The 13788-nt window shown below is 41.5% G+C and overlaps 2 protein-coding genes across 6 annotated transcripts; both read right to left on the reverse strand.

Annotated features, from left to right (window-relative positions):
• Nucleotides 1-264: 264 nt before the first annotated feature.
• LOC133908956 (rhomboid-like protein 20) lies at nt 265-3757 on the reverse strand. Of its 2 annotated transcripts, none has more exons than XM_062351195.1 (8): nt 3602-3757; nt 3355-3455; nt 2950-3073; nt 2781-2847; nt 1648-1807; nt 1467-1568; nt 1082-1192; nt 265-637 (listed from the first exon to the last, which is right to left on the reverse strand). In XM_062351195.1, the coding sequence occupies exons 1-8, from the start codon at nt 3624-3626 to the stop codon at nt 479-481; spliced, it is 849 nt and encodes a 282-aa protein (XP_062207179.1). In that variant the 5' UTR covers nt 3627-3757; the 3' UTR covers nt 265-478. The 2 variants fall into 2 exon arrangements, with proteins under 2 accessions (XP_062207179.1, XP_062207178.1); XM_062351194.1 differs by having other exon boundaries at nt 1648-1799; nt 2933-3073.
• A 2753-nt stretch (nt 3758-6510) lies between these two features.
• Nucleotides 6511-9621, reverse strand: LOC133908957 (F-box protein At2g26850-like). Of its 4 annotated transcripts, none has more exons than XM_062351197.1 (5): nt 8433-9621; nt 8264-8343; nt 7740-7975; nt 7553-7627; nt 6511-6995 (listed from the first exon to the last, which is right to left on the reverse strand). In XM_062351197.1, exons 1-5 carry the CDS (start codon nt 9135-9137, stop codon nt 6808-6810), a joined length of 1284 nt encoding a protein of 427 aa, XP_062207181.1. In that variant the 5' UTR covers nt 9138-9621; the 3' UTR covers nt 6511-6807. The 4 variants fall into 4 exon arrangements, with proteins under 4 accessions (XP_062207181.1, XP_062207180.1, XP_062207182.1 ...); XM_062351196.1 differs by having other exon boundaries at nt 8264-8346; XM_062351198.1 differs by having other exon boundaries at nt 7797-7975; nt 8264-8346; nt 8433-9620.
• Nucleotides 9622-13788: the final 4167 nt, after the last annotated feature.

Raw genomic sequence — 13788 nt, forward strand, 5'->3', positions numbered from 1 at the left:
GTCCCTGGCTTCAGTTGGCCAGATAGCGACATGCCCACATGACATGTCTAGCTGCCTAGCTTTCAATTACCAAGTGCTGGCCAATGATCATTGAACACATTTCGCCAGATCTGGATCCTCTGCACTGCAGCAGAGGGTACACACATGGGATGCACATGTCCATTTCGCCATGCTGGTTTAGCAATTAACATGGGATGCACATGGCCAGAAAGTGTAAAAGTGTATGAAACATTAGACATTCACAACAGCAACTGAGAAGTGGAATTTGCTGCGAGCAAGTGGAGAGAGCAACTGTTTTTTAAATCGACAAACAAGTGTATTCATTGTGTTTCTTTCCTCCTTTTAGTTTCTGTGTTACACAATTATTAGTTCCAACGATAAATGCTGAAAAAAACAAAATCTGTAACAGAAGAACCAATTAAATGATTCACATCCGTTGATGTACAGAGAATCTACCCATCTTTTGTCCGGGGAATCCTTACTGCAGAGCTTGTGCTTCAAGCAGAATGTTCGAGGCTAAATTGACATCGTAGTTTGTCAATGCAAGAGCCTGCATTGCTGAGCTACGATCGAACCCCATGGAAACAAGCGCAGCAATAGAAGACTCTGGGGGGTCTTGGGTAGCTGTGCGCACGCCCTGAATAAGATACAGTAATCAGGAGCAAAACTCAATTAGGAAAATAGGGATAAAAGACGAATCTGCAAAATCTATTGTGTTCAATCTTCGTACTTGAATGAAGCACAAAGAACAATGGACAACATGCATATGAATTACTTCCAAGGTTAAGTGTACTAGGAAATCATTCTTCAGGAGTACTAGGAAATGAGATCGTGTTTACCTAAGGTGCTCACTTCTAAACTATCAAACTTAATTTTTGATTATTCATTTTCGAAACAAACTATAACAAATCTACATAACCGGTATTTCGCTTAAGTGCTGCGAACCATGCTTTTAAAAATGCCAAATGGTTTTGATCCAGCACTGCTTTAGGAGTTTGGAGGGTATCTTGATTTTATACTCTTTTAATCTATCAATAAAATCAACATGTTGCAACAAGGGAAGGATCTCAATTTGATTTACCTGCTCAGAAGGATTTCTTCCATCAGTTTCTGTAGTCGGTAATCCTTGATAAGAATTGTTAGGGAAGGGCCATGATAATCGCGAGAAGATCGATGTTGCAAACTCTGGGAACTGTAATCATTAGAAGTTTCTTTTACATCACAGCAGCAGGTAATTGTAAAGACAACTATAGGTACATGAAAAATATGTATGGGAGCAAAGCAAGCTTTAGCATGGAAACAAAAGTACCAAGATTTAATGATTTATATCAAGGTCATCAGTTGCTATTGCCTCAGTGAGAAATCTAAAGATGGATTTTGGATGAGACATAAGTATACCAATGTAAATGGCTTTTAGAAAGCATGGCTATTAATTCACATTTCTGGAAGGATCTCGATATAGTTACCTTCAACCTGCGGATACCAAATGTATTCAGACGATACAAAAGCCCAGCCAGTATGCCAGAAAGTCCGGGTATAACAGAACGTCTTCCAGATGAGAAAAGAAGCTGAAGATAGAAATCAAATATGTAAAGCCGTGATATAGTGGAATATTTGAAACAAGTGAAGGCAAACTTGGAACTTAACCTGGAGTCCTGCCAAATATACAAATGATTTGTCACTTATGCTCAGTCTGAATACACGAAACCTCATTGAGATCGGAATGTCAAAGAAGAATGGCACATAAGATGCAAAAATGAGGCCATATGGTCCTGACGTCAATGGATTTAGAGAAGGATCTGCATTTCTGATGTCAGATAAGAACTGTATACAATATACAAAAAGCGAAATTTCTATCAAAGTGAAACAAGAAAAAGGAATGAGGAACCCCAAATAATCACAAGCACAAATAAAAAAAAACTAAGAAAACAACTAGCAAATAATAGAGAGATAAATAAACCTAACATGACAAAAACTGGTAACTTTCTTAGCTAAATCTTGTTCCTCGACTATCATGCACGCTTCATATGAAGCTCGTTCAGGGCAATGACCAAGAGAGATATACTGTCTTTGATGGTAGTTCATGGACTGAGGACACATGATCAGTCCACAAAAAAATAACTTTAAAAAAACAAAAACAAAAATGGGTACAGCCTGATTGGTTACCGGCCTCTTAGTTATTACACAACCTAACCAGCCAATTCTTAGAAGCAGTAAATGGAACTCTAGATCATTTATGCACAGAAACATATATTGAAGGCCAGTAGAGTTTGGTCATGACACATGTACAATGCAAGCTCTATGGTATGTACATTCGAAATCTACTCATTAGACAAGTGGAAACCTCTGCGCACTGATATAGTTCCATGCAGTAAAAGCACCCCTTATTTCAACTATAATACACCATTACATGTAAGCCATATGTTTTCCTCAAATCTTTAACGGGGTTCATCAGACTTTTCGTAATCCCTAGGGCATATCAGGTAATTTGGTTATGATGAATTTTCTTTTTGAATGAACGGTTTAGTTTGCAATGTTACAACATACACAAGCAATTTACATGTTAGGGAAACTACTACAAATGTGGCTTCCCTTTTGGTCCCAGTGTTCACACCTAAAGGAGATGGATGATCTAGTTTGGTATCCTTCCACATATGGTACAAAAGCAGCATAGCTGAAATAATGCAAGATATCCATACCAAAAACAAACCAATCGAAATTCAATAGTAGTTTAAGCAGGATTTCGCAAAAGTGTGCATTAGCAACAAAATAAAGGATACCTTTCAGGTAACCTAAAGCAAGGATCTGGAGCAGTACAGACACTGTGGTGGAGAACACGATGAAGACCTATATGTTCAAATAACTACATCAGCATAAGCAAATGGTATTAGAAGGACTGTATGTCCAACACCTTAAGCAGAAAATTACTTACTGCATACTTGTTCGAACCTATTTGCCGCTCGAACACCCTAAAGTAGTACAGCAGGGCCACTCCGAAGATCAGCTCAGGCGACGAGGAGAAAGCAAACAACGAGGCGATCAGCCTCCATATACTCAACTTTTCATAAACACTCTGCATTGAGAAGGGAGGCGAACCCAATCAGCTGAATTTCACAACACTGCCATATGATTCCCAAAGACATCTAGGCAACTGTAGCTGAAACCAAACCAAATTGACACAGGCAGCTATAATTCCACGATATCTGCAGCTTGAAAACAGACCACAACGAAAAATTTGAGCTACAGTTCTGGCCTCTCGATGGCAGAACACAACAAGCAGTGTTTCCCCGAAGTTAACGGGTGTTTGGTGGAGCAGCTGAGATCTAGTGCGAGCACCGAGTAAGGGCGACTTGCCTGGTAGGACAGGCCGAGGTCGAGGAAGCGGCCGCGAAAGCCGAAGGGGACGGAGAAGAGCGCGGCGGCGATGACCACGGCCCTCGACGCTGGCGCGTTGTCTGCACGGCACCAGATCGCATCGCGCTTAGACGGCTAGCCGTAACAACAGAGAGAGAAGAGAGAAAAAAAAAAAAGGACGCCGAAACGACAGACAGCCGCTTCGGCTCGGTGAGGAAAGAGAGGGCGAGAGGGGTAGGTGGAGTACGGAATCCCGGGAGACCGCCGATCATCGCCGGCGGCCGCGGTGTCGGGGGAGGCGAGCTGCTCGGCGCCTTGGCTGGCCCGGTCTGGTCGGTGGACGCGTGTGTGCCAGGTGAGTAGCGACTTCTCGAAGCGTTGGAGTCTCTACAGGACCAACTACAGCGGGATTTTTTTATTTTTATATTTTCTAACCTAAATAATTAAATAAATATACACTAATAATTGTTTTTACAAAATTAGACCCTCCCACCGCCCTCTCATGCATTAGAAAATAAAAGGCAGATGGAGCCCTTACCGCGCTCTCTCTGTCGGATGAACAGTACCCGCTTTTTTCCCTAATTTTTCTCATTTTTTTTCTCTATTTGGCTAGTAGCATTGCGCTGCTCCAAAATTAAAAACAAATTAGAGTTTATAATTCATGATGAATCTATTTTACAAGGATTCACGTTTCAAAATAAAAAAAACTACACAGAGGACTACTTTTGGAACTCCTAATAATTTTTAAGATTAAAAAATTCCTAAAAATCTAGAAAAATTCACTAATATTCCTCTTATATGTATTAATAATATATAAAATTATTTCCAACCCTAGTTTATTTGGTGAAAAAGTGAGTTCCTTTACAATACTACATTTATATGTATTTTTATCATTTTATGTGATATTCTCTTTTTAATTCAATTTGAAATAAAAAAAACTCAAACATGCACAAATTCAAAAAAATTCAAACATCCATAAGAGTTTGGATGAATTTGTGCATGTTTGAATTTGTTTAAATTCAAATTGAATTAAAAAGAAAATATCACATGAAATGATAAAAATACATATAAATAGAGCATTGCAAAGGAACTCATTTTTTCACCAAGTAAACTAGGGTTGGAAATAATTTTATATGTTATTAAGACACATGAGAGGAATATTAATGAATTTTTCTGATTTTTTGGGATTTTTTAGGCCATAAAAATTGCTAGAATTTTTTGGGTATTGAGGTAAATTCTTTTTAAAATGAATTAATAAGGAATTACATAAAAAATAGCTTCGTAAATTTTAGAGCAGGACAACCACACTATCCAAATAAAGAAAGAGAAAAAGAGAAAAAAAAAATAGAAAAAAAAGTTGGTACTGTACATCCAAGTCCAATGGCCTCATGAAAGGGCAGTAAGGGCTGACGGTGGCACCCTAAGCATCAAAGGGCAGTAGATGTTTAATTCTGCAAATATTTTCATCTAAAGTATATTTATTTAATTATTTATGTTTGAAAATATAAAAATAAAAAACTCGTAACAGTGAGCATGGCACCTGGCTAGGGATCAGGTTTGGTTGGGTTTGAAGTGGGGCCGGGTAGGCATCCAAGCATTTGGACAGTGGCTTTAGCCCAGCCCAGCCAATCTAACAAGGCCCAAAGAGCTAGGCCTAGGCAGTAGGCCTGGTATGGTGGTAGCACTAGACAGCCTGAAATTAACTGAGACTCTTTTTTAGCCTGCGGGGATGGACCCGTCCAAAAATTGAGCGAGATCATATCAGTGACTGAGACTTTATAACTTCACAAAAAAACCTAATTTATTTAAGTTCACTGAAAAACAAGAATTGAGCGGAGCACGTGCCCTAGCTAGGTCTATGTTGGGTCCGCCCATGGCATCCTGATTGGTAGATCACATATCAGATTGTAGTTTAGCAAGCCCTGTCATGCAATGGTTGATTTTTTCCTATTTAGTCTCTCATGTGTACTTCAGTAACTAGACCATACTTTCCGGTAATTGGGAAATGACAATACGTACTTCTGCAACACGATTTAGAAAGAAAAAAAGAATTAGCAAGCCATAAAAAATATAATAGTAGTTTTTTTAGAATCGAACCTCCTTATCCGAAGCTTTCATTCAAGACTATTTTTATGGAGGCATGCGATACAGGGGATCAAGCCCCGGTGAGCTTAGCCACACCCTTATGCCTTACCATCGTGCTCCATGCATGTTCACATATAAGAGTAGTTCCACCAAATGGTATTATCATAATCCAACGCATTGCGCCGACGCTAAACGGAGCTTTAGCCATGTCCCAATCCCGCATCCACTGCCGTTGCCAAGTCACCATCTCCTCTCCGATCGCGGCTACCACATGAGGGCTGCCGATGAAGTGGGCAACCAATGTGATCTATGCCAACAGAGACGGATTAGCCCTAGGTGCACCTGAAAATCAACATATTACTGGTCCAAACTGGATATTAAGGGCTAGTTTGTTGCGTGAATTTTTAATAGCTTCAGTAAGATTGTAAAAATAAAGATTCTCCTAGCTACTTGCTGTATCTGAAAGTTATAAAAATAAAAGAATAAATGATAATGCTTAATGAAGCTACTTGCCTGAAATGTTTCTGTTTGACTTACAGGGGGAAAGTACTCACAAGCACGACAGCAGGTTCCGCTCTTGTATACAGGTGCAGATGTCCCCCAGAAGTTACATATCCGAGACATAAAATCCTTGCTACCTGTGCATGTTCGGTTCATGGTTAAGGACCCAAACCACTTCTGGCTACTTGGCTGCTACTAGACGCTCATTCCAAACAAAGATTGGAATTTGCCGCCCATCAGTCCGCCTCTTGCGGCCAAATCATTCTCCTCCTGTTCCTCTCAAACTTTTCAATTCCACTTTGCATATTGGCCAATGTCCATGCCTCCGGTTCCTCTGAAACCTCTTCGTTCAACAGGCCGCCGTCAAGACTGAGTTAGGCACGGCTCTGCCGCCACATTCATCAGCCACGACTTGCAGGCCTAGCAAAACTGCTCACTTGCCAACACATTTCAAGCACCTAGTCAGATTCATGCAGAAGTTTAAGCAAAGCGCACACTATCCGCGCAGCTGACGCCGCTACGTACGCTATGGTCCTTGACTAACATGACGGAAAATTGGCAGCATCGGTCAAAGACTAAAATTAGCTGGATCGCAATTTATGGCATTACATTCTGAAGAATCATGTTACATAAACCACCAGGATACGACAGCACAAGGCGAAAACTGGATAAATCTGTACATCGTTCGTAGACTATTCTTGTTCTAATAATATTGGACAGAGTAATTCTTCTGCATCAAATATCTGTAGCAAAAAAGATCCTTCAGACATGTGAAGGGTTTCAGAGTTGTTCGGACGAATGCTGCAGCTCTCCAGAACTGTACATCGGGAATTTGGGGTGGAGATGCGCAGAGCGCGAAAATTATCTTCAGTTGATGACATCAACCGGCCAGAACCTTCGCCACGTCGATATCTCGTCTTTGCTCTGGAGCTTCCTGATGCCTCCGTAGAAACCGTCCGTCTCGTCCCCTTTCTCTCTGTGATCCTTCCTGCTCACAGTGGTCTGCCTCCATCGCGAGCCTGGGGCGTAGTGCTGGAACTCCAGGACCACCATATCTGCTAGAAACAAATGCGTCCACCAACCTGAGAAAACCTTTGCAAATTCTGGGGCAAAAAAATACTACAAGTAGCTGAGAGCTATGTAATTGACGCCTAGTATCACCAACGGAAGGCACATGGAAAATTCATAGTCAATTTGTGCAAATGCTATGTTTATCTGTATACGGTCCTAATCCATATCGACAGACAAAAATGGCCCTAGATACTGGGAAGATAGTATATGAGCAACGCATGGATATATGAATGGCACAAGATCCACAGGCGAAGAATAATACTACTACTAGTAAGACTGTAGCCAATGCGTATCTAGCAAGTTGTTCTTTGGGGGACAAGACCACGGATCTTGATCCTCGAAAAGAAGAAAGTAGTATTTGTTTTCTTTTCATCTCTGAGGGCAACCTATCAGTACAAGCAGGAGAAATAGCCGCACTCTTTTGTACGGTAACCACGCCTCATTTCAAAATTTAATCCTGTCCGCACGTGTTATTGCCGACAATATCCAAAGGGGAGAGAGAGAGAGAGAGAGAGAGAGAGAGAGTGAAGTGGATCTTTACCGTCTTCGTGGCAGCGACACAGATGCTCGTTCGCGTTGCACGACTCCTGGTGACCCACGACACCATACCACCAGCCTGTAATCCATCAAAAGAGCATCATATCAACCACTAAACCAATCGAAGTCATTGTGTAATGGCATCTTCAGCAATTTGCAAGTCCATTCCAATATGATCATCTTGTGTTTACCAGAAGCAATACAAGGATAAACTTTAGCTGCCTTTCGCAGATGATGTGAGCATGTACCGTAGGGGAAATCCTTGTTCTTGCGCCACTGGATCTCGAAGTGGTGACCCGGACGCAGCTCCTCCAGGCAGTCCGACACATGCAGATCGTGCGGCGGCGTGCTCACCGGCGGGGCGCGGATCCTGCTCCACTGCACGCCGTCCTCCTCCTTCGCCGGCTTCCGGCCGTGCGGCGGGTACCTGTCAAAGAGACCGACTGCCCATCATCACCAGTTTAAAACCCTCACAATCACAAGAAGTTGCATCCAAAAGATCTCTGCTCCCAATCACAGCAAATTGCAGTCAAAACAATCTCATCCTCTTCATTCTCTCCTAACATTTCCCAGTCACTGATTTAAATGCACATGCTGATGGTGCATGCCATGAAATGTGAGCTTGACAGGTGCACGGAATAGCCTCATCTGGGGTCAATTCAGTCGGCCTCGGATCACAACAGTGAACTGCTACCAGCAGCAAGAGATTAATTACCTCGCGGTGAAGGTGTCAGTTCGCCTGTCATAGCGGAGGTGCGCGTCGTAGCACGAGAGCACGAAGCCGACATGCCCGTCCTGCTAAAGACATTCTCCCGGTATGATTAAACGATCTGTGCACTTAACCTAATGTAATTACGACTGATTAAGTGGTGGATTGGTACTACCTCGCGGTTGTACACCTGCGCGGGGAACCAGAACTCGCCGCACTCGAGAGCGCGGTACCACGCAGCCACCGTGTCCACCGCCGGCGCGGCGGGGGCGGGCTCGGCGGCAGATGCGGGGGTGGCGGTGGCGTCGCCCTTGAGCCAGCGGCAGCCGATCCAGGAGAACGGCGACGCGCAGGCCAGCGAGTCCACCCAGCTCCTGCGGCGGCTCGGCCTCGGCGGGCCGGCGCGGCTCCCCTTGGCGCCCAGCTCCGCCTCCCACTCCTTCCGCGCTGCGGCGCCGAGCACGAGCCCCCACTTCCGGCGCAGGTGGCGCTCCCACAGGGTGTCAGCTGAGCAGCGGTCCCTGAGCGCGGCGCACACGCACGCCATCGCGGCGAGCGACGCTGGGGCGAGCTCCTCCAGTACGCGGTCCAGCGCCAGCTCCGGCAGGTCGAGCAGCGGGAGGCCCGCGGCCACGTCCTCCTTCGGCACCACCAATGCGGTCGCCGCCGCGGGCTTCGCCTTGAACGGCTGAGAAATCATCCTCGCCCCGCGCTCCCGCTCCTTCCTCCCCGCGGCGGTGGAGTGGTGCAGCAGCTCCCGCACGAGCAGCAGCGCGAGGAGCCCGAGCTCGCGCACGAGCTTGCAGCAGGGCTTAGTGGCGGGCGCGACGAGGAGCAGCGTGAAGGCCGGGATGGTGGATATAAGCAGCAGCGGAAACATCTCAGGGCTCGTACCAATCAACACAACAAAGGCGGCGATGGTGGTGGAGGTGCGATGGCAGCGCCACCAAAATCCCGATGCGCCCGCGTTCAACTACGCAGACGCGGACACGGCGAGGGAGCGGACGTACGCGCGGGGGTTGGATAGGCTCGCGCGGTCCCGCCCGGCCCCGGAAAGCGGGAACAGTGGTGCGGAGGTGCCGACGGCAGCTTTGCGGCCGAATGATTCCTGCCTTCCTCTCCTCCGCGCTGCTCGCTGCAGCTGCCTTCCCTTCCTTCCCCCCTCTGCTTTTGAGGAGCCAGGCCAGGCAAGCAATCCAGCCAGCCCCACCCAAAAGCACCACTGTCTACTCCACTAGTACTAGTACTAGTAGTACTACACTCGTCCTGCTCCTATCTTTTGTACGCCAAGAACACGCAGTGGCTGGCGCAGGTGTGTTACTGCTCACTGCCATTGGCGGCGCAGGTGTGTTACTGTGTAGGATTGAGAATGAAGATTACAAAGAGGTGAATATATCTATTAATAATTTCGTATGGAATAGATTTTTTTTAATTTTGATCCTCCAACATACTTTTAATTTTGAGCGGAAGCAAAATACTAAAGAGACCAAATAAGATAAAAATTTTCAATACAATATGACTCTACGAATGTAATATTAATCATATATTTCATTCAAGACTATTCTCATATATTTCAATACAATATGTCATTGTGTTCGAAAGCTTGCAACTTTGAAGATACACAAAACAAAGATGAGATTATTGGACAAGTAAACTCTCCAAGATAATAGTTTAGAGCTAAGAGAATTGAAGACCACATCGCATATGTATGTGTATATAAATTCTATGCCTCTACAATCAAGAAGAACAATTTTCGAAGATGTTGAAATTTCAGTCTAAAAGAAAAAATAAAAACCAACAATAAAACATCGATAACTTGCAAGGGAACCGATAGAAAGAAACTAAAAACAGAAAAACTCAACTATATAAAAAATACAAACTTCATTACTTAAAGAAATCAACGCTATTTTACATGGATTAAAGATTTTTTCTTAAAAAAATCATCAAATCAACTCAGACAATCTTATTAATCACTCATCATAAATAATCCAATGCATAATCTAACTTGGTTTCTCACATTGCTCACTACCACTAACGTAGTGGCTACTCCTCCACCTTTGCCCATGCTTAGACCATCTCAAGGGAGTCTCTTAGCGAATGAGAATTTCTTCATGAAAGAACTTTTGTTCATTTCAGCGCTCTAACATTTTCCTTCACGATTCTTATTACAAATAGATTTTTAAAGTCATTTTCTCTATGATAATATTCTCTCTTATTTTTTTTTACGAATCATTTTGAAAGTAAGCTGTTGGAGTTGAGATAAAATGAAAAGCAAAAAGAGAAAAAAAAATTAAGAAAAAAAATAAAATAAATGGAATATGGTTGAGAATGGTTTTACTCCGTGGACGGACGGAGGATTCGGTTGGTGCGGTGTATATTTGCCTTTGTGGATGGCGAGTAAGAGAATCTCCAGTAGATGGCCATCTGATCCGCATCTTCATATTTGTCCGCCTCCTGTAAAAAGAACTTTAGAGTATAAAAAAACTGATCATTACTATACACTCGCTATCCAACGGGAGAGGATCGTTAAATTTGTCTGGTCAGTGCGGCTCGCCATCCCTTCCTGCCTCCGTTCTCAGCATCGTTCGCTGGTTCCAGCGCTCGTCCGTCCATAGATGGTCAGTTGGTTAAATGCTTCCTCTCTGTTATAAATTTAAAAGGTAAACTTCTAGAGTTTTTAAAATCATATCGATTTTTATGCTTATAGAATAAATAACAGAGAATTCGTTTTAACTGGTTTCAGCTAAAAATCTCTTACAATTTCTAAATGAATTTTTTTCAAATTTGATTATTTTTTACTTCACTTGAAATTTTAGGGCATAAATTTATTTCCCAAGATCAGAAAAAATTCTTAAATATTCATCTAAAATAATATACTAATTTCTAAACTATTGAAAACCTTAAGTTACATGAAAATTTTTAATGTGGTGAGGATATCTTTTCTTATCATTAATCGTGTGGAACTACTCTTATAATATGTGTGTTTATGTGTTAACTGCTCTTACAAATTCTTACAACACATGCGTTTATGTGATAATTGCTCTTATAAATTCTTACACCACGTGTGCTATATGATAATTGCTTTTATAAATTTTTTACAACATGTGTGTTTGTGTGATAACTGTTTTTACAAATTCTTACAACACGTGTTCTTATATGGTAACTGCTCTTATAAATTTTTATAAAATAGCCGTGACAAGAAACAACTATTACAAATAAAATATAGTATATGAGATATAAAGAGTGAGATTTAACTAGTCTGCTAAAGTGTAAAAAATGTAAAGAAGAAATATTTTAAAATTGATAGACAATAAAGATATGACTAATTAAATTTGACTAGACTGCTACAATTGCTCTAAATCCAGTGGGTTAGAGCATGTACATTCATTGGTGCTAAGAGAAGCTAAGAGAAAAATAAGTTATTATTGGTGCTAAAGATGTTATATTAGTGCTAAAACTAGATTCCATAGCATCAACGCTAAAATTTACTACTGATACTAAACTTTATTTTAGTAATTAAATTAAATATTTTAAATCACTTTAACACATATAAATATATGTTAAAAGACACAACACAGATAGTAAAAAAGAGATAAAACAAGCTAACTATGCTCAGCGTCTCATAGAGGTGGTAACGTACATGCTCTTATGACGTAACAACAGTTAACAAAGTATGGAACGGAGAGAGAGTAACCGTCTACTTGGTTGGCTGGACGGGACCGTACAAGACCAGCTCTCGTTTTGTGTTTGGACGTCTAAATCATGCATGATTCAGAATAAAATCTGATACAGATTCTCAATATATTATCTCCTGCTGAATTAACCCGTACAAATTCGGCCGAACCACACCCTGTCCACGACCGACTAGTCCGACGTGAATAGTACTCGTCACGTGTGAACAATACTCAGTACTCGCCAAATGACAGCACCACACGCCTTCTTTTTGTTGCTTAAAAAATCATAGAATTTTTTTATAATCCATATGCAACTAAAAAAATATAAAAAGACTACCTTTATAACTTTTAATAATTATTTATGCCTCAAATAAATTCTTAAAAATCTAAAAAGATTTACTAATATTCATCCCGTGTAATGAATTAATTTCTAAAATTATTTACATTCTAAGTTATATTGTGAAAAAGTGAATTCCTTTATAACACTCTATTTATATGTATTTTTATCATCCTATAACTCATTCAGCTAAATAAACAAAATCTTTTATCAAGTCGTCCTATTTATATAAACAACGAAACAAATTCTTATACCATCATGTATATCTAACCAAACAACCTACTTATACTATTTTATCCAGGACCATCCTATCTAGTCTCATCATATCCAACACTATACATTCCATTCAACTTTATTCAACCAATCAAACGTTACCTAACAAGACACACCGAGAGAGAAGGTCGTATATTTTGTAGGTTTGGTGGAGGAAATGATGGTGGTTGGTTGACGAAGACAAGCAATAGAGGCTAACCCCGAACACCACCACCCTACAAAGGTTCTTTGGTTGTGACTTAGAATGCTAAATTAAAATTTGTTCATAGATAATTTGGTTAACGTTTGGTTTAGAGTCAAAATTCGGCTACGCTTGATTTTTTTTACCATGTTCATCTACAGTCAATTGGTAGCCTGAGCAAGTTATGGGTGGTCTGAGTTTTGGTTTAGCTGCACTGGCAGCAAGTGCTGAGGTGTTAGCTCGTGGCTGTCTGCACTTCTTCCATTACCAAGCTTCAAATTACAATATTTGCTAAACCATATATCTAATTTATAATCTATTTGAACCGTTGTGTTTTTTAAAATTAAATATACAAACAAGGCTCACGTTGACTATATTTTAATATAAAAAATAGTTACATTTGAGTTCTACATGTCATGCTCTAGACTTTTAAAATAATTAGCATGGTTTCAATACCTTTTTTATGCTCAATTTGATACTACCTAATTTTGACTTATTCAAACACCAAATATTATTTTTATCTAAATTTTACATTCCCTTTACTTTAGTCATAACCGATATTTGATCAGACTTGTTAGTTGTTAAACCAAACAATCCCAAATGAGGTGCCAAACCTGTTTTTTAAGCAAGTAAAAAAAATCCATTGTTGCTGTCACCGAGCCGATCTCTGTCCTACATCTTGCGCCGAAAATAATCTTTCGTGTTGGTCTCAGAAAAGAAACGGACGGGGATTGGCGAGGGTGGTTAAGCAGCCGAAACAAAAGCGAAGCCGTGGGTTGCATCCAAAGCTGCCGACTGCCGAGGTGGGGACGAGCACGCCCCGAGTTCTCCTTGGTTGCTCAGACAGTTAGGTATCTGACGCGAGCCCAACTGCAAGCACTTCGTCGGCGACGACAAAAGTGCTCGTGTTACCCCCAGCAGCACCTGCACGGGCACTGTTGCGGTCAAAAGTTGCAGCTGAACTACTCTATCGGCGGCACCGATGTGCAGCAGCACTAGTATAGTACTCTCAAAATAAATAACGTTTCAAAATTAAGTATAAGTATTAAGATAAAAATAATTATTA

Source organism: Phragmites australis, chromosome 2, assembly GCF_958298935.1.
Source record: "Phragmites australis chromosome 2, lpPhrAust1.1, whole genome shotgun sequence".
Lineage (NCBI taxonomy): Eukaryota > Viridiplantae > Streptophyta > Magnoliopsida > Poales > Poaceae > Phragmites > Phragmites australis.

Excerpts from the sequence above, each read along its gene's own strand:
- LOC133908956 (XM_062351194.1), bottom strand. The coding sequence starts at position 3,626 with ATGATCGGCGGTCTCCCGGGATTCC. Across the intron at positions 3,074-3,354 it reads ACCTCGGCCTGTCCTACCAG|AGTGTTTATGAAAAGTTGAG; the intron begins GCAAGTCGCCCT and ends TTCTCAATGCAG. Across the intron at positions 1,800-2,780 it reads TGCTTTAGGTTACCTGAAAG|ATCCTTCTCTAAATCCATTG; the intron begins GTATCCTTTATT and ends TCAGAAATGCAG.
- LOC133908957 (XM_062351196.1), bottom strand. The coding sequence starts at position 9,137 with ATGTTTCCGCTGCTGCTTATATCCACCATCCCGGCCTTCACGCTGCTC. Across the intron at positions 7,976-8,263 it reads ACTGACACCTTCACCGCGAG|GTACCCGCCGCACGGCCGGA; the intron begins GTAATTAATCTC and ends TCTCTTTGACAG. Across the intron at positions 6,996-7,552 it reads GTGTCGCTGCCACGAAGACG|ATATGGTGGTCCTGGAGTTC; the intron begins GTAAAGATCCAC and ends TGTTTCTAGCAG.